Genomic DNA, 19,893 nt, shown 5'->3' with positions numbered 1-19,893 from the left:
ATAATGTTGCACTTAAACGGTGCTCAAACAAGAACGAGTAACGCCGTTAGTCGAAGAAAACACTGGGCAGAAATCAGACAAGGTAACGCACACATTCGTACACGACGACGCTCGAAATTCTCTAATCGTAGACAGACTTTATTGACGGAAAGTTCGGCTTGAATAACACTTCTCTCGCCTGCTACTTCAACGCCAGAGGAAGGAAAAAGAAAGAAAAATTGCAACAGAGGAGGTAGATGGGGACAAAGGAGTGAAGATAAAGCAAATCCGTGATGTGCTATACTGCGTATATTCTTACCCGTCCTTCTCCGTGCACGACATGTACAGTGCATGGTGCTAGTGGAGAGCAGTTTTCGCGTTCATTATCCGCATTGTGTTATTTTATAAGGTTTCAGGTTTATTGATCAATTTCAGCGTACAAAAACTGCATGAGAAAAGTTAGCAAGGGAGGTTCCGAAGTAATAGAAAAACTAACCTCCTGTAAAACTGGCACACAATAATAGTGACAATATACAGAGGACTTCGCAAATATGAACCAATTAATAACAACGGTTTAATATATTGACTAGAAAACAACGGTTACACACACGCACGCACGCACGCACGCACGCACGCACGCACGCACGCACACACACACACACACACACACACACACACACACACACACACGCACACACACACACACGCACACGCACACGCACACGCACACACACACACACACACACGGAAAGAAAATCATTTGAAATACCCGCATAAAAGGCACAATAATGTAAGACAAAATGCGGGTAGTTGAAAGAGGTTTAAGTAAACATAACTCGAGAGAATTCTAAGAACAGGTTAGATCATCACATAATTTGGTGCTAGTTGGAAGTGGAAAGCGCCTGTGGTTTTAACCAAGGGTGCATGTTCAAACCAGCAAGTATGTGCTGCTAGGCGTTAATAACATGCCTCAGCATTGTCTTGAAGTGACAATCCAACACATGACTCTCATTTTCATTGCCACCATTTCTACAGAAGTTCGACGCTGCGGGCCTGCGAAGGTGAAAGAAAGATCAGAAGTGCCCGATGCGCCGGCGTTTTCGAGGAAAATGGACGCACGTGATGAGAAGTGCTGTGGCGTTTACTTAATTGTTGCATAGATTTATGTGCTTGCATAGAGAAAGTGTCTTTTCCGGTTTTATTGGCGTTAAAGGAATGTGCAACTTCCTGTAGAAGTTGTGCATCACCGACCTAATCATAATTTCATATACGGATAAAGAATTCCTAAGTCATACGAAATGCATACACACAACATATTCTTTGTTGCATAGTATTTATATCGTACACTGTGTGGTTGGTGACTACTCTTAGAACCGTTAACGGACTATCCTCGTTTTTGCAGAACACAAAAGTAAACAGCAGCATCGGATACGTGACAGCGAGAGAGCGAGATAACAGCAACTTGCCGGTGACCTTTGAACTCAGGGTATGTAGTAAATCATTATTTCTTATCTCTTGTTACCAGGACCCTTTCAGACAGGAATAGTGCGTGGAATAAGCTGAATATCTAAGATGTGGTGCAAGAATAGGCTGTCGATTGAAACGGTAGAAAAAAAAATGAAACTGTTTTCTCTTCGCTCACAGGGTTCAGACAAGTTCAAGATCCGCTACGAGTTTGGTCCACGCGGCACAAGCAAGGCAGTGATCCAACTCATAGAGCTTCTCGACTACGAGACCCGTAAAGTGTACGAACTCGACATCCTCGCACTGGTGAGGCTGCGTGCCTCTTCTTTTTCCTTTCGATTTCGGTTTCGTTTCCCAGTGCCCCGCTTTCTCTAATCACAACGCTTAGACAAGTCATTGAAATATGTAGAGGCACGTGCGGGCGACTGCTCACCAATACGCAGATTCCGGGCCTTGTGTGCTCACCGGGAACAGCAAGCGCGTGAACGAATTCTGCTGTTGGCATGTCTGAACATACCCCCGCCGTACCCGAGCTTCCTGCTTTCTTATCAGTGTATTCATCTGAAGGAAGCAAGTTTACACATTATCGGAAATTCTCTAGCTCAGCTTCCAACCGCAGACCCTGTTTGCACGTTCAACTTCTTCATGCCACGGAATCGTGCGTATACGCTAGTTAAGATAAGTTAGTTAGCGTTAATAAGTTAGATAAGCGGAACTCGCTGCAAGCCAGTTCCGCTTGTACAACTAACTGTTCCATATGGAGCTGCGGTTAGATAGTTAGAAGGAAAAATACTTCGAACAGCTTGGTGAGGTTATTTCACACTAGTATACTCTTGGACGCTTTCAGGCGGCATTATCGCAGAGAAGTCGTATTCGTTCGTGTCGACGTTTCTGAGCCATTTCCGCGGTCGTGCAAAAAGAGTACGGTACCTTCGGCTTGAAGTCATCAATAAGTTAATTTCTAATTCAACTCAAAATACTTTTTGGGGGAGTATCCCTTTGATATTCATGGCATGACATTTACTCTTCTAATGGTACATTTGTTTGGTGCTACCCTTCTTGGTTTCAGCCACGCTAACGTTTGTGGCTCTACTCTCGGTTTTCTGAGCGACGCACGGAATGATTTCATACTAAAATTTCTCCTTTCTCTTGTTCCCCTTTGTACTTACAACAATATTACTTACTTATCATTATTTATAGCACATCTCAGATGGATAGCCCCTAATTTCCAGATTCCCTGTTATTTCGTTTCATAATATATTCCCAAAAAGAACATTTATTCTCTTGACGCTTCCAACCGCCCAATTCTCATTTGTTCCCCCAGAGGAGTGGCTTGCGTCATTTCGCTGAGGAACAACCAACCGACCGGAATAAAAGCGCTCCTCAGAGGGCTATGTTCGTAATTTACGAATCACCAGTGAACTTTTTACAGATGCACGCTAATCGCAGGCTCATTTTGTGCACGAGGGCGTGAAGTATTTTGTCACACACCTCGCACCCGCGCTGCGTTGCGACCCTCGAAGGTCCTCTGCGTGCGCCGAAGCGCATAAACCAGCGATTACGTTACCAAACGCCTTGGCGGGACCAGCTTTGATGCATGACACTAGCTTCGCTGAGCGTGCCTCACGGTTTGCGCGCGCGGCGTTCGTTGCAGAACGCGTGGACGGACGAGCGCTACGATACGCGCAACGTGGCCGTGTTGTCCATGGCCGTGGTGGCTCAGGACGTGCCAGACACACCACCGCGGTTCCTGGACGTCCCGCCTGTGGTCACGGTCTCGGACTCGGCCCCACCCGTGGGTATAACTTTTATGGCAGCGCGTGCCTTTGTGCGCCGGCCAGCAACAAACGATAGCATGTAAGTCGCGAGATACCGAGGGGCTCTGATTAAATTCGTGTAGACGCGTCTGGTTCATCGACGGGAGCTGAAATTTCACTACATGACGGCGTTTTCTTTTCTTTTTTTTTGTCTTCTCCTGTCCTTCTTTCAAGCTCCCCACGCAGGAATTCGATTTCCGTAAACAGATCGACGTCTTCCTGCTTGTGCCTGGTGCTGCATCAGGAAAGCTGCACGTTTAGAGGATTTACAGGGAAATCGTAACGTCAAGATGTTTAAAAGAAATAGGTTTTTTTTGTCTCGTGCCTATTATCAGCTCGTTTTATAATAACTTAAGCCTAAATTAAAATATACGAACCTTGAAAGTATATAATGACGCTGGAAACCGCGTGACTGGCTCAATTATTATTCGATGGCATAAAGTTTCCCACTCGAGACACAAGCGACAGTCTAGCGTACCTCACGCATATGAATGATCAGGTAAAGATCTAACTGTTTTAATTGATCGCGAGCGTGGTCATTCACTTTGCTATTAATGTTAAGCATAGTTATCCGCTCGTACTTTTTCGAATACACTCGTCAGTAAACTTGCGGAAGAGAGGGCGCCGCCTTCTAGTTCATTTTTTGTCGTTATTTATACCTTACCCAACTGCAGTTTAGCAAACAGAATTATTATTCTCATTATGACCATCCTTTTCTTTATTTTCTTTGTCAAATTCTCTTTCCACTACTTAATGTATCGGCGTTCGCATTTCATTTTTTCTGCAGGGCACAAGCGTTCTGAAACTTACAGCAGTCGACGGCGACTACGGCAATCCCAGGAACCTGACCTATCTACTCGACAAAGGTACTGAACCCATAAGACAAAGTGGCATTCCACATGGCTGCGAAATGTGTGCTGTGTGAAGAATTTTGTTGTTCACTAACTGTATAGGCAAACTGGAAGGTATGCTATATCGATGTGGCTATCCCGATAGAAAGCGTGGTTTGAGATTGGGCTAATTGGTAATCCTTGAGTAAAGTTGAAGCGCGAAACGTTGCAAGAGACAGGGAACCGGACGTAGACAATTGCTCGTCTACGTCCGGTTCTATGTCCCTTGCTTTATTTCACGATTCAACTCTACTGGGGAGACAGCTGAGAAATTGAGGATGCCCCTTTCCTCATATAACACGCGCACACCACACCCGCCGGTGGCTTAGCGGCTGTGGTGTTGCGCAGCTAAGCACGAGATCGAGGGATCAAATCCGGGGCGAAGCGGTCGCATTTCGATGAAGGCGAAATGCGGAAACGCCAGCGTACCGTGCATTGGGTGCACGTTAAAGAACTTCAGGTGGTCAAAATTATTCCGGAATCTGCCACTACGGCCGGCCTCACGATGAGATCGTGGTTTTGGTACGTAAAACCCTAGAATTTAATCTTACTTTTTAACGCACGCACCACAGACACACATTATGTCCATAAAAAAAAACTTAAATGTAAAGAAAACAAGAATAAAGCTATCCATACAGGCGTCTCATATGCACACATGTTAGGCAATAGATTTTCATGTTGACTGCGCAGTAAAACACTATTTACGCGCTCACACTAATTCCATATTGTTCGAGTAGTCCTGGATTCCCAATACAAGCACAATCAACACTTTAGTCTGGGCTATTAGGTTCATTGAAGCTGGTGCCCGTGTGTGTGTGTGTGTGTGTGTGTGTTTCTTACTTGTGCTTTTACTGCTGTCCTCGTCGTTTGTTGCATGCCGTTTACGTATCCATTAGAGCAATGTAAGCAGAGTTAGCAGAAATCAACAAATCAGATCAAATTAATGGTGTTGCTGTCAGCAAGCAAATCCCGTACTTCTGTCAAAGCGCATTTCTATTTAACGTGGACGACCATATACCTAGCGTACTTGTTTCAGAAAAAAAATTTGCAAGTCTGTACAAATGACTCAACATCTCGCACAGGTGGTTTCGCTGTTAGTCATACTGCGGACACTCAGTCAGATGGTGCTCCACAGAAGCGTCTGTGGTGTCACAGTATAGAGGGAATTGGAGGTTGTCGATTTTCTCAAGCAGTAGGTGTGTATGGCAACTACAGTCGTGGACTGAAAGGGTACCCAATGTAAGGTCAGTTTTTAAGTTTACAGAGCGCCACAGTGTAAGGTCTGCTCGACACAGCAATGCTGGCCACATATCTTCAGATAGCGCCCTACGCAGCTTCGGCAGAACGGTTCTGACGTGAAACGGGACTAATGCCAGATGACTCATCAAGTTCAAGGAGTGGGAAACAGCTGCCATTCAGTCGTGTTCTTCACATTCATTTGTACAGTGTGATTAGAGACCACTGAACTAACAACTCGATGGCTGGATGATAAAGCGGTGGTCAATGTACTTGCAACCGCATATGATAGCGAGCAGGAATCGGCATCAAAATAATATTGAGCCAATGACTCCAGCGCCATTGAATTCGTTGGCAGCAATGTGTCTGGCAGCCTAGAGAATTCTAAACAGTTTTACCGATTATGTCTTGTGTGATAAACGGCAACTCCTACTTTCATTGTGCACCAAGATGCGCTAAGCAGACATGAAATTACTCTCTCTTGTAGATCCACCAGTAAACACGAAGGTGCTAGTGCCTTGCAATCGGCTCGTGTGCTGGAGCATCATAAGTTTAGCCTTTGGTGGATACGCTGCCCTAAATACTTCGAAGTCAACGCCGCGCATGATCTTTTTATAGGGCCAGCCTAAACCTTTGGTTGCAGAACACCACGCATATTTCAGAAAGTGATCTGTTTAGAATTGTGCCTATATTGTCCACATTTCAAGTTTCGTACGTATATTTTTTGTCAAGTTAATATGTCATCTAAGGGCCACCCTTTGCATATTTTTGGCGCAGATAAGTATTGGATATGAAGTGTTTCCGTTCTGGATTATTGCTTTGCGCTTGTCGCTTCATACAAAATCAACAGCCGACGTGCTCTTCGTGCAAAAGTTTTCATTACCTGTGAAGTAATCTGATATGCCTCATGCAATAAATAACCGACGTCGTGGCTCTGTAGCTTGGCCGTCGGGTTACGACAGTTTAGGCCTAAAGACGCCCGTCAGCTAAAATTTACTGCAGTTTGACGAGCGCCGGGTGCCCGCCATTAATCTGCCGCCGTCGAGTGCGGCGTCTCTCACGGCCCAGCCTTGGGTCGATCGTAAAATCTATTATTTAACAAATCATCCGTAATACCTAAAGTTTCCTAGCTCTTTGAAACCGTGCACCATTTGAACAAACACATTCACTGAAATAACTTTAACAAAGCGCAACTTCTGTCTACGTTTACAGGACAACACATTTCATTCATTCATTCATTCATTCATTCATTCATTCATTCATTCTGTCGACTGGTGTAATCGATGCCAGTGCGACAGCTAATATACGTTTTCAACGAACCGGAAAACCCCGGAGCGCACATAGTGCTTTTTTTTTATTATTTAGATCTAAAAGCATGGGTAGGTAGGCTGTGTCAGAATCCACCTCTTACTCAACCCGCAGAAGATAATGAAGAACCATATGCTTGTTTTTTCTCTCCCCCCCCCCCCACCCGCCCCCGTTGCTTGTCGTGTCCCGAAATTAAATGTGACGACATCCTAGCTCTTATAAGGTCACGTTGAGAGCAACACCGCTCGGCGCTTTCAGAACTACTCTAAATAGCACCAGCGCCTTGCGAAACAATTCTCATGCGTGCAAATGAGAACGAGTAAACGCAAAACAATGTAAAAGAAAGAAAGGAAGAAAGAAAGAAAGAAAGAAAGAAAGAAAGATAGAAAGATAGAGAGAAAGATAGAGAGAAAGAAAGAAAGAAAAAAGAAGAACCGGAAGAAGGGCCGTTCATGGCAAGCCTCGAGCACCCCTGCACGAACGGTTAGACGAAACAGTGATGCTAACCGGTATGAAATTGCGCGGACGTTGCGGTCACGTCCACGACGCGCTAGCATCGCGCTGGCAAACTCGACCGCAATGTCATTCAGCCCGTGACGCGCTTCAGGGACAGGCCGAGCAGACGTCTGAACTCTTTTGGTGTTATTTTGTGCTAACTATTCACCAAAAATGCATTTACAAAGGGCTAGTCATACCGCTGGAACGAACCATTTTTTTATGAACCTTCCTGGCTTCTGCGACATACGCTACTATACGCTACTACGCATAGGCGACGTACGCAGTCCTACGCCGAATAAACTGTACGGGGAGAGGGGGTCTGAAATTTAGCTCAATGAGATTTCCGGAAATTCGCAACGTAGTCTTTCTGGGTATCCGCTTGACAAATTTAGCTATCCAGGAAGGTAGCAGGGGATGAGGTTGGGGCGAAATAATTGACGGGGCGACATAATTGACAACTCGAAGCTCTGAATAACGGAAATGACGAAATGAGCTCTGCAGGCGAAAGATCTTTTTTTTTTGTATACGCAACCATGCAGCTTGAGTCTCCTTTGTACAATTTTACAACTTTGTAGGTACCAATATTATGTGTGCGTGTATGTGCGTACGTGTTGCGTAAGTGTGTGTCTGTCTGTGTACATGTGTGTATGCGTGCGTGCATATGTGTGTGGGTGCGTATGTGTGTATATGTGTGTATGTGCATGTGTGCGTGCGCGCCTGTGCGTGCACCTGTGTGCGTGTGCGTTTTCGCGACGCTCATTAATCCGCCGATCGCTGTCGTGCAGTGACATAAGCTTCTGCCTCACCGCGGCAGCTTTGAAGTTTTAGTTTAATAGTAGTGAAGGAAGCACCGCGCGGGCGTAAGGAGTGTTGCAGAAAAAAAAAGGACTAAATGACAAAGTTCAAAATTTTTGAAAAGATGCACATAAATGCTTGGCGAATTACTCGCTATAGCAATTATGCTGTTGTATCCATGCCGAGCGCATACATATCTTACAGTGAAGTGCAGCGCCTCACTTTTACAACAAGTATGGCTTCTTCTATTCGCCTCCATTGTAGTAGCGGCTTAGTGTGACCAAGGGAGAGAGCTAAAAGGTGAGGAAGGACATAGGTGTTAATTAGATTAGAGTAAATTAGAATAAGGGTATGAAAGATGAGACAAAGGAAAGAAAAAGAAGCAATGAAGGCAGTATTGAAAAATGTAAGACCCTCTCCGTGCGCCACATAGTCGCACACAGTTTTGCGTCACGTAGAGAGAGACACCGCGTCAGACAGAGCAAAGTGTAAACCAGTCAGTTTGTCACGCTAGTTGCCTATATATTAGGGAGAGGGCATCCTGGAAATGAAGTAAACAGGGAAGGAAACAAAAACAATAAATAAAATTGAAAATAAACAAAACCGATAAATAAATAAAATAAAATTGTAGGGCTTAACGCCCCTAAGCTGTGCAGTGGGTTATGAAGGGCGCCGCATGTATTTGGCAGGCTGCGGGTTAATCTTGACCCCCTGAGTTTGTTAACGTGCACGCAAAGCACGGTAAACGAGCGTTTATGCATTCCGACCCTTCTGAATAGGGACGCCACAGAAGCGATGGAACGGCAACCTCGTGCTTGCCAGCACAACGTCATAGCGCATGAGCCATCACGACAGATAAAAGACGAAAAAAAAAAAAAGAACACGCAAGGTGCACATTGGTAGCGGGTGTGCAAGAGCGTATACAAAAATGCTGGTGTGCAGTTTATTGTATCTGCACTGAAAAAAAAATATATATTTACTACTCTCTTTCGTTTATGAGAAAAATCAAAAGCATTTTGCGGTTTTTATGCAGTCACGGGAATGATTTCTGCGTAGGTATTACGTTCGTCACAATTGTATACACTTTATACCTTCCGACCGCAGAGAACCCTTGGTCGAGCCACTTCGGCGTCAACCCGCAGACTGGCGAAGTGAAGACGACTCGACCGATTTCGGAGCTGGCCGACAAGTACGGAGGCACGGCCGTGTACATCCTCAAAGTCATGGTGCGTGATTTGACACTTTATTCATATTTGCTGTATCATAATTACCAAAATATTTGTTTCGTACGCTACTCTTAAGCCACATTTCAAGCAGGCTGTATAATTTTCACGAAGGCCTCCACCTCAGCGCGTGAACTACCACCCAATTAATACTGTGAGGCTCAGGGTGGCGCTAATGGGTGTTTTTGTTTGCTTTTAGCTCTGTTTATTTTTTCCAATGACGCCATACATTGTCACGCTGCACACGTCGACACTGCGATCCCCGAACTACAGCGCTTTGGGGTCGTAGGCATTTAGGCTTCCTTCGCTACGATATAGTGGTAGAGGAGAGAGAGAGAGAAATGAAGAGAAGGCAGGGAGGCTGACCAGTAAAAGTCTGGTTTGCTACCCTGCACGGACCCGCCGCGGTGGCTTGGTGGCTTAGCGGCTATGGTGTTGCGCTGCTACGCAGGAGATCGCGGGATCGAATCCTGGCCGTGGCGGCCGCATTACGATGGGGGCAAAATGCAAAAACGCCTCTGTCCCGTGCATCGGAGGCACGTTAAAGATCCCCTGGTGGTCAAAATTAATCCGCAGTCCCCCACTGTGACGTGCCTCATAATCAAATCGTAGTTTTGACACGTAAAACCCAGTAATTTTTACCAAACCCTGCACGGGGGAAAAGGGGTTCAAAGAGATAGCGAGAGAGAATGAGAAGCGGGAATCGGGAATCGGCGCACAAAATTGTAGGGCACACAGCACTATCACGGCTTATCTCGCAGGCCCGTTGACCGTACGAAGTGAACTAGCGCGCTGGCTGCCTCTAGCGCACATATCCATTGGGACCACTGTCCAAGTATTTGTTTATGCGAAATCATTGTATGTCCCGTGAGGCAGAAAAGCCTGCGTTGTCCGCAGCGAGTAGTAGCAAGGATCATCATCATCAGTGACGTCAGCAGCGTGTTGTATGACGTGAGCAGTGACATAGAATTAAACTTAGAACAAGTTAGATTAAGGTGATTGAAGGTGGAATAAAGTGAATGAAGGTGAATAAAAGGGAATTAAGGCGGATTGAAATGGGCTAAGGAGGATTAAGGTAGATTAAGGTTGGTACAAATTGGAGCAAGGTGGATGGAGGTGTATTGAAGTGGATTAAGGCTGGTACAAATTAGAGCAAGATGGATTAGGGTGGATACCAATTATAACAAGGTGGATTAAGGTAGAGTTGTGAAGGACACGTGAATATGTATGACGTCACGTATCATGGACGTATCCAGTTATGAGAAGTGTCATAATCCTTTCGCATTCAAATCACGTAAGGATACCTAAGTGACTGTAAATTTCTTGCTCTGACAGTGGCCGGCTGTCCAGTGCCTCTAACGCACGTGGTGCACAGCACTTGTCTCCTTACTATAACGTGGGTAGGTGCATAGGAAATGTGACATTGTTTCTTCACAGTGGCAAGTGTCACAGGTAGGGCTGCCGGTCCATCCAATTGTGAACGAGTATGACTTGGAAAACGCGACACCAAGCCACATCCAGTACAACGAAGTTTCTTCATACCTTGTTAGCCCAGGCGGTAGGTAAATCTTCAAGTCAGAAACCAGGAGCGACTGTTCATGAATAGCGTTGAAGTCCTCACGGCCAATGTACTGTCGCTTTCCATGGAGCGAAATCTAGCTGCAGCGTCTGTCCTTGCGAGTGCAATTAACTCATGTCTGCCATGGTCCTGTGCAGAATCGGCGGATTGGTCTGCGCAATCACTTCCCTTGAAGCCACAGTGTTCCGACAGCCTATCAGACAGTATATCGTGTCCTTGTTCTGTTGCTCGATTGTGTAAATATGTTATCTTTGACACAAGTTGTTCGTGAGATCCGAGGTGCATTGTACTTTGAAGAACTGCCTTCGAGTCGCAAAATATAGTTTAGCGATGAGATGGCTCCTGAAGAGTAAATTCAAGTGCCACTGGAAGCGCAGGAAGCTCCGCTCCCATAGAACTCGTCGAGCTTGATTTCAACAGACGTCGCTGAAATGACAGCTGCTTCTGCCGAACTTGAAAATTTAAGAGAACCACCAGTATAAACATGGAGTTGGGTGCTGTGCACCTCGTGAAAAAATTGCAGCGTTGCTTGTTTTAGCAATGTTAACGAAACTGTAGCTTTTCTTTTGACGCCAGAAATAGTGAGGTGTACATTCGTTTGGTTCATACATCACAAAGACGATGGCGATCTGCTAGCAGGTGTAAAATGGCAGGCTGCCGTGGTGCTGTGGAATCATGTGGACATACAGTCAATAGCACACTAGAGCACTCTTCAGCTGCTGAGCAGCTGCAATCACCTGCGATCGCCGGTGAAGGCACCGCAGGATGGGGGAGCAAAAGCGAAAAAAGTCGGCAGCATGTTACCCTCCTGTAACACGTGTAGGCGAAGGCCTGCTGCACACTTGGTCATACATTATACGACCGCAGCGGTCAGACTTATTGCAAGACATAACGAGACACAGTGTGACGTATATGTGTGGCGCCTTAGGTCGTCCCCCTCAACGACACATGCGAGCATTTAATACACTTCCTAAAGGTGCAGCATGCTTGTCACCAGTAAGGGTTACAAATATGTAATGCAAACCGAACACAAACACGTTGCATCCTCTCAGCAGGGGAAAGCAGCACTCGCGGTCGAACGCCTTGCTCCTGCCGCTTCGCAAGTTGCACCTCGTTTCTCGCTTGGCGAGCATGTTCGGCCGTAGCGTACTTCCGAGGCCTACAGCGCAATCCGTTACTCCCCGGGTGAGCGTCCTCAATCGCCGTCTCCCTCGCTTCGCAGTCGGCTGTCGCCACAACCGCCGCCGCCGCCGCAGGTCCTCATCGACGCACCACCTGTTCTGTCTGCGCGCGCCACTCGTACCCCTCTCCACCCGCCGCTCGCTCGGAGAAAGTCATGTGCGCTTTTTTTTTTTTTTTTTTTTTTTTGTACCGCTCGATTAGACGCCGCGTTTCGTTCCTTTTTTTTTTTCGAGGCCATCGCGCAACGAGCCACTTGAGGCTGTCGCCTTAAAAACACATAGCAAAACTTTCATCAGAGGAACGTGCTCGGAGGCGTGTTAGCTGTGCTTTTTTCTGAGCGGCCCTGCGGTGCCTTCGAAGGCGATCGCCGGTGATTGCCGCTATTGAAGCCTCGGTAACCGGCAAAGCGAAACAAATTAGGGCATTATTATCAGTTTGACGGCACATGCTCAGATGCAAGCTACCTAGAACCAAGCGTTATTGGTAGAAGGCGCCAGTGCAGCCTCAAGGCACAGCGTTCGAACGCTCTAGACAAGTGTGCTAGTGATTGTACGTTGTACACGACCTCATTGTAGGCAGGCAAGCCAGACGATGTGATGGAAGCCGAGTAATGTGTCTTACATGGATCCTAAAGACGGTCAAATGAAATATCGTAATCACTAGGTAATCACTTGCGATCTGCCGCGGTAGCTGCTGCAGATGCACGCGTTGTGATTCTGGAGGCTCTGACATGTACTAATGTTAGTCACACAACTGTTACCCAACGCAGGAGTACTATGCATTAGGAAACCCATAAAATGTACTCGACACAATTGCAGCGTCCATGGGACTGACTAACTTCAGGACTCCCACCTCCGCCAAGAAATGCGAAATGAACAATTGCTGTCAGCGTCCTTTTCATTGTGACATGCAAAGGCTCCAGGATTCGCCCCGGTCGATGATGGTGGCCAAAATTCGGTGTCTTGTTTTGCATTCTAAACACAACTGATAGCCGACGTGTGTATATGATACGGCGCCCCGCCTATTCGGGCGAGATTGGAAACAGCCACGACAAAGCGGTCCATATGCCTTTACAAACATGGAGTTTTCACCTGAAAAATGCTCTTTGGTTGCGTTCACCCGAAAACGGGTGGTATCATACACATTACGAATAAACGGCGAAGCGATAGTGATAGGGGTAGGATGCACACTGACATCGCGGAGTTCGCTATAGTGTTGTATACAACTGGCACGGTGAAAAATTGTGCGTTATCTCTATCCATTTATCTTTAACAGTGCTGTGAATAGGAAAACACTGTGGCGTACGTGGCGTCCCGGTAATGCTACATATTCGCGTTCACTTCACTGCACGCACAATTCGAAGATTTCAACACGCTGATAACCATATTGTCACGTGGTGGTGACGTTGAATAACACAGTTGCAATACTGTGAAAGACAAAACTAACCTTTATTGGGCGAACCTGTGCCCACAAAAGCAGGCTACACTTAAGGCCCGTTTATAGTCCGACGTAACGCCCGCGCGCGCGCACGCTACGTCGCGTCGGCGAAAACGACCCCTCTATAGTCCGGCGCACTGGCGCAGCCAACGTAACCGGCGGCTTCCGACGCGCCCCGACGGGCCCGGCGCCGATATGGCTCCTGAGCCATTCGCGCGTCGGAGTCGGCGGAACTCTCGCACCACAATGCATTGCGCGCGAAGAAAAAGGCGCCAACACAACTCCGTAGACGGCTTTTGCGGACGGCGCACGACTTGGCAAACGTTCTGCGCATGCTCCGAAGATAGCAGCCGACGGCGCGCGCGTTGAAGTGTAGAGGAGATGGCATCTCGCCTGGCGCAGCGCAACCGACGTAGCGAGACTGACCGCGAACGACGCTCGCCCGCGCGCCGATAACGTCGGACTATAAACGAGCCTTTATAGCACAACGATAGCGGCGAACACGGTCGGCGATCGTCGGAAATCTGATCTGCGGGTCAAGCGCGTCGGCTTTTATACAGCAGTCGTCGAATGTTCCAGACTAATCGTTCGGACCCGCGTGCCTTCCACAAAGTTCTACACCATTCGCGTCACGCGATGAAATCAGATAACACAAGGTTCGGCGACAACAGACAGCCGGGTAGAAGCATCGATAACTTTCCAGAAACTTCGGATACATGCAGGCGCGTTCCGCGCTGTGCGATTACATTTGTTAGGCGGCGAAACGTGGTCGCCCGATAAAGATAAGTGCACGTGTCAATATAAGAGATGGCGGCGGGTTTCTCGAGCCACATTTTATTTAGCTTTTTCGGCCGCATCCACAAAGCTTTTCACTCATAAGTGTTATTTGACATTGGCCGGGTGCCTTCGCTAAACATATTTCCAGCATGGGGATTGACTGCCATTTTCTGTTACGAACAATTCTAGCGTAAGAGGTTTTGGTGAATATGGGGGCCCGCGGATACGTACGCGCCGGGCAAGTATGTATGAAATTTCGTTCTTGTTACGTCCCACGCTTGCGCACTGTGCAAAATGTAGCGCTTGCACAATGCCACTGTGTGTACGCAACGTAGGCAGTACTAAAGCTCATCAATATTGGACGCAAATAAGTTTGTGCACAGCACGGGACTTGCACTTATCCGCATTGCAGGCGCGGGAGAGCTCCGGTACTGCCGAGTATCCCGAGATGGAGGCGTCCACCCAGCTAGCCGTGGTGCTCATGTCGCGCGAGAACCACGCGCCCTCGTTCGCCAGCGGGCCGTACGTGGGCTTCGTGGCCGAGCACAGCGCTGCTTCGACGGCTGTGCAGTGGGCGCCCGGAGTGCTGCCCAGGGTCTACGATCGAGACCAGGTGAGTCGAAGGCGTATGGACACGCCATGTGCCTATCTTGAATTCGCATCTAACTCCTGATGCTAACAGTTGTATTCAAACCGTTTACCCGCCTTGGTTGTTCAGTGGCTATGGTGTTGGGCTATTGAGCACGAGGTCGCGGGACCGAATCCCGGCCACGGCGGCCGCATTTCGATGGGGGCGGAATGCGAAAACACCCGTGTACTTAGATTTAGGTGCACGTTAAAGAACCCCAGGTGGTCGAAATTTCCGGAGTCCTCCACTACGGCGTGCCTCATAATCAGAAAGTGGATTTGGCACGTAAAACCCCATAATTTTTTTTATTCAAACCGTTTGGTTTGGTTAGGGGTGTTATGGCTGAACCCACTGCCAGAGATCCGTCATGAATATAGCGGTACTAGGAAAACACACACACACAAAAAGATGGAAACTAAAAGGCAATTTCGCAAGGTAAAGAGAAGATAAAACAATAACTCTTGTTAATATGAATTGTGGGGTATATTAAAGAAGAAATGCGGTTAATATTGTTGGTATTCATGGTGAGAAAAATTCGTACGTAATTAATCTACCGTGACTGCCCAATATGCAACTAGCCGAAACGCGTCATGTAGGACGCGTGTACGGCATCTGAGCTCCTTTCTCACGCTACCTTCTGAACACGCTGGGGCTTGTGGCGGCGTCACCGTTCGCGTACCAAATGGCACATGCGCAGTGTCTCACGTTGGCGCCGAAGAGATTCACTGAAGAGCGGCACATGCGTAGTGACACATACCCTCGCGAACGATTCACATTTTTAGACTGCAGTATATCCAGGATCGGTCCATATTTTTGATGGGATAGCTAGATAGCTAGATATCTGGAAGAAAAACCCGGTCTGAATATACCAAGAATACTGTTCGCTTTAAAAGTGAGCCATCACCATGATCACGATCCTGATGTAGATAACAGTGTCGCGATTATGACGTGCTCTGAACAAGACGCAAGGCTCTTGGCGGGTCTCCTCCAAACAACCGCTATTCTGATGGTTGCCAAGAAAGTCTTCCTGAAAAGACAGCGTCTTTTCTCTCAGCAAACATCTGCCACTGAAACAAGAACGTCAACATGGTGCACTGCAAATTCTTGAGCTCTTAATTCAGGCACGTGACGGCGTCGCGGGTCAGGCTCAGACGGCTCACAATGTCAGACGATCTTCTGATGACGTCAGCCTTCGATTTCGCCACCTCCGTTCATTGGAAGTCCCAGCTGCTCCTTGCAGTCGCCGGGTAAACGAACTGACGCCCGCACATGGTGGCGGCGTAGCATCGCTGCGCAGCTGCAACCGTAGTGCCACAACTGTTAACTCTAATATCAGGGCGTGTAATGGACATTACCCACTCATGGCGTCGAGTGGCCTGGTAATGACGTTAAGAAGAGACCGCTGGAACCCCCCCCCCCAAACACACACACACCTAAAGTGCCAGTACCAGAGCTTTTCACCCACATCATTTGAGGTTTCTTTTGACTTTCCTCGACCTTTTCACTTGCAATTTTACTGGGCTAATAGCTTACTGCATCATTGCAGGCGGACGTGCACGGCTTTTAATTGACACTTTCGCTTGATTTCTCCAAATCCTGACAATAGGAGGACACGCGCATTAGAAGCACTAGCGGTGGCTGCCTAATCCGTATTTTCTCACTTGAACATTGTTTTAAATGCCTACTGTAACCGAAAATACACAATGTACAATATATTTAAATATACTCATAGGACAAAGCTTATTACATTTTTTAAAGAGATGGAGCTGGCCAATTAAAAATTATTTCTAAAGGTATAGATAGCCTAGGCCTAGAGAATGAATATGTTGTCTGTATGTTCGCACTCTTCAAGTTGCTTTGTGTGCTTTTTTGGCCGTGAAAAAAAAACTAGACTCCAGTGACTTCTTCGGCAGTCTTTTATCAATGGCATGTGAAATGCACGTGAATGTTGTGTGTCTCGGTATTGCTTCTCTTTCCAGTAAGCAATGCTAACGACCAATGAAAAAAAAGAGAACATTTCTAATAATTTACAACACTTGTTAGGAATGGAAACGTCGTTACTTGCATGAAAAGTCAAATATATACAGGATGTCCCAATTAACAATCATGCACCAAGATTCAAAAGAAGAGCAATGCGTTACTTGAAAAAAACCTGAAGGCACAGCCAATGGCCATCCAACTGCGCTATATTCAGCGACGTACTAATTGCGCACAATTTTTTTTCGACTGATAAATAAATCCCAGCGAAATATGGAGAATACCACGTGACTGGGCCCCGCCCGGATGCGTATTTACCATTGCTAGTAGGTACAGCGGAGCGTGTCACTTGCGGAGACGCCGGACGTTTGCGCGCATGCGCCAGTAAAAACCGGTGCGAGAGAGGAAATTTGGGGACTTTTGCTGTCTGAATATATGACTCTGCCTAGGCAGTATACGGAGGAGTTTCTTAGCGCGTGTTGTATGCGTTTGTTCCTAGGCGTGCCGGCAGAAGTCGCGGGGCGCGGTAGTGCAAAACTTAGCGTCGCAAGTTGGCGGCTGGACGTAATTATATTTATTCAATTGTGTTTTATTTACTACTCTAAGCAACGGGTCATTATTTCGCATTATTGGCGGCGCCTTCAGGACACCAAAGCGGCAACGGGGACGCCAAAGCTAGAACCCGGACTGGTCCGTGGGTTGGGGCTCGCCGAGGCCTGCGCGTGCCAGGGGTGTATAAGATCGGCTGTCCGCTATTGCGGACAGACAATTATTTATGCGGACACCCCCTGGCGAGCTTCGACCTCCGCGGCCCCAACCCACGGGACGCCCTGCTTCCAACTTTGATCCCCCCGCTACCGCTTGGGTGCCCAGGAGATCCTGCGCCGCCTGCTTTAATATAACCTCAGGTGCTCTCCTAAGGCCTCCGTTTGCCGGTTACATGCGCCCTCCTGGAGCAGTGCTTGTAAAAATCTGCAGCCTATCGTCGCGACGAAAAAACCGACCCGCGACTTATACAACACCAGGCGGAAACTTGCCCCTTCGGAGACAGCGACCACCAAATGGGGCGTCCGTGCCCACTGCCTCACCGCGCGGGCAGCCAGCGGCGGAGCGTAAACAAACTCGACCGCACTCCGCCATGCCGGCATGTCTAGCGGACAAACGCATACAACACGCGCTAAGAAACCTCCTCCGTAGTGCCTAGGCAGAGTCACATGCACAAAGAGCAAAGGCCTTCAGACTTTCTCTTTCGCACCCGCTCTTACTCGCGCCTGCGCAGAAACGTCGAGCGCCGCGAGAAACGCCACGCCTCGCTTTACCTACTAGCAATCGTAATAATGCCACCCGGATTATAAAGCAGCACCCTCCAACAGATTCCCTCTGAGTTACCCAAAACGAAGTAAAGGAAATAAAGAAAAACATCGTGGTCGAGCTAGTGCCTTATCTGCCGTGCCCCCGCCGAAATAACACGTCGTATTCATGTTAGTTGGAAACAAGCTGTTATAGCTGTTGTCTTAGCATAGGTAAAGTTCATGAATGTTTTTTTTTTCGGCACAACCTATCACCACAAAAGCGAATTGACAACGTCAGTGCAAAGGTTCAAAGGTGCGTTTCGTTTCGTCCCAGTCGCCATGTCTTTCTCTAATGAGCAGAAGCTAACTAAACATGATCCTTGCCTTGGGAGCTGAAAATGGCAACAAGAGGAAGGCAGCGAATACATATCAGTCATGGAATTGTGGCGGTAGACCAAACGCGTCGACTATCATCAGAAATGATGAAAACCTGAGACAAACCGGCAGCTTCAAGAAACAGCGGTGTAGGACTTCATCTTTGAGTCCTATAGCCCACGCACGTATATGGCGTCAAACCGTCATGCTAGCGTGCGGTACGTGGCCGCCCAGGTACGAATTTCCAAGTCTTCAGTTTGGAGGGCTCTAAACGATGGCTCGTACCACCTTAACTCGTACCACCTTAACTAGCACCAATTCTCGGAAGATAGAGACCTGTAGAATCGTCTAGATTTCTCGAATTGGGTCCTCACAAAAGCCGTTGAGTCACTGGACTTTTTGAGCAACATCATGTGCACAGATGAGGCCAATTTTCACAGAAACGCCCAGATAAATTTGCATAATGCACACTATTGGAGTGACTACAATCCACACTGGCTAAAGCGCAATCGGCACAAGCACCAGCGGTCGTTCAATGTGTGGTTCGGAATTTACGACGGTGCTATAATCAGTCCCATATTCTTCGATCATACACTGACTGGATAGCGTTACCTGAACGAAATCCTTGAAGGAGTGGTGGATGAGTTTCTCAGCAAAGTCCCGTTGTCACGTCTTCCACTTCTGGGGTATCAGCAAGGTGGAGCACCCGCACAGAGCAGCAGCCGAGTGCGAAACTAGCTGGATGCGACTTTTCATGCTCAATAGATTGGAAGGCACGGGCCTGTAAATTGGCCGGCTAGGTCACCTGACCTCTCTCCACTAGGTTTCTTTCTTTGGGGTTATGTGAATGATCGTGCTTACATGATTGCGACTGATGTCAGATCAGCTAAAGACAAGGATAACGGATGTGTGCCGTAGAATTCCGGCATCGGTCATCAAGAAAGCCACTGAAGATGTGATAAAACGGACACAGTACTGCGTAGCTGCAAAAGAAGACCTACTAGAATACGTCCTCTAGGCAGCAGCTGGTGTTCACGAGCTTACAAATTCATAGATAATTAGGGCACACTGAAATCTAAATTTTTTTTCTTTTCTTTTTTGGTGCGGGCATCTTGATTTCCAATTCGGCTCATTTAGAAGTGGTACATTTACTTTATTGAACGGCATCGGTTTTGCCTATTCTCTACACGTTGGTCGCTTCCTGGCGTGTTTATTTCGCTTTCATTTTTTGACACTAACCTGTTTTTGCAGCACGTATACATTTTCATGCAAAACAAAATGGTCACTTTAATTTGTCCTTGGTCCGAAGCAAGCTTCTGGCGCAAGATATAGCTTCGCGCGCACTCTTTCGATGCGGTGCGTGCAAAGCCGGGAATATGAAAAATTCTAAGCCTATTACATTGCTTTTGAGCAGCGCTTCGGCCGCGTTATCAAGG

The 19,893-nt window shown here is 47.4% G+C and overlaps 1 protein-coding gene across 2 annotated transcripts in view; it reads left to right on the top strand.

Moving 5' to 3' along the window:
* The first annotated feature begins 1,385 nt into the window (after nucleotides 1-1,385).
* Cad86C (Cadherin 86C) overlaps nucleotides 1,386-19,893 on the top strand; it is a 60,544-nt gene continuing 42,036 nt past the window's right edge. The window contains exons 1-6 of one of the 2 annotated variants that reach the window (XM_072285570.1): nucleotides 1,386-1,465; nucleotides 1,624-1,749; nucleotides 3,098-3,238; nucleotides 4,048-4,126; nucleotides 9,092-9,213; nucleotides 14,598-14,798. In XM_072285570.1, coding sequence (XP_072141671.1) covers nucleotides 3,149-3,238; nucleotides 4,048-4,126; nucleotides 9,092-9,213; nucleotides 14,598-14,798 — 492 coding nt within the window. In that variant the 5' untranslated portion in view covers nucleotides 1,386-1,465; nucleotides 1,624-1,749; nucleotides 3,098-3,148. Of the gene's footprint in view, nucleotides 1,466-1,623; nucleotides 1,750-2,984; nucleotides 3,239-4,047; nucleotides 4,127-9,091; nucleotides 9,214-14,597; nucleotides 14,799-19,893 lie in introns of those variants that run through there. The other variant, XM_050166656.3, reaches the window with a different exon arrangement.

This window comes from Dermacentor andersoni, chromosome 1 (genome assembly GCF_023375885.2).
Source record: "Dermacentor andersoni chromosome 1, qqDerAnde1_hic_scaffold, whole genome shotgun sequence".
Classification (NCBI taxonomy): domain Eukaryota; kingdom Metazoa; phylum Arthropoda; class Arachnida; order Ixodida; family Ixodidae; genus Dermacentor; species Dermacentor andersoni.
Note: the sequence above shows the minus strand (reverse complement) of the source record. Positions and strands in the feature narration are given on the sequence as shown.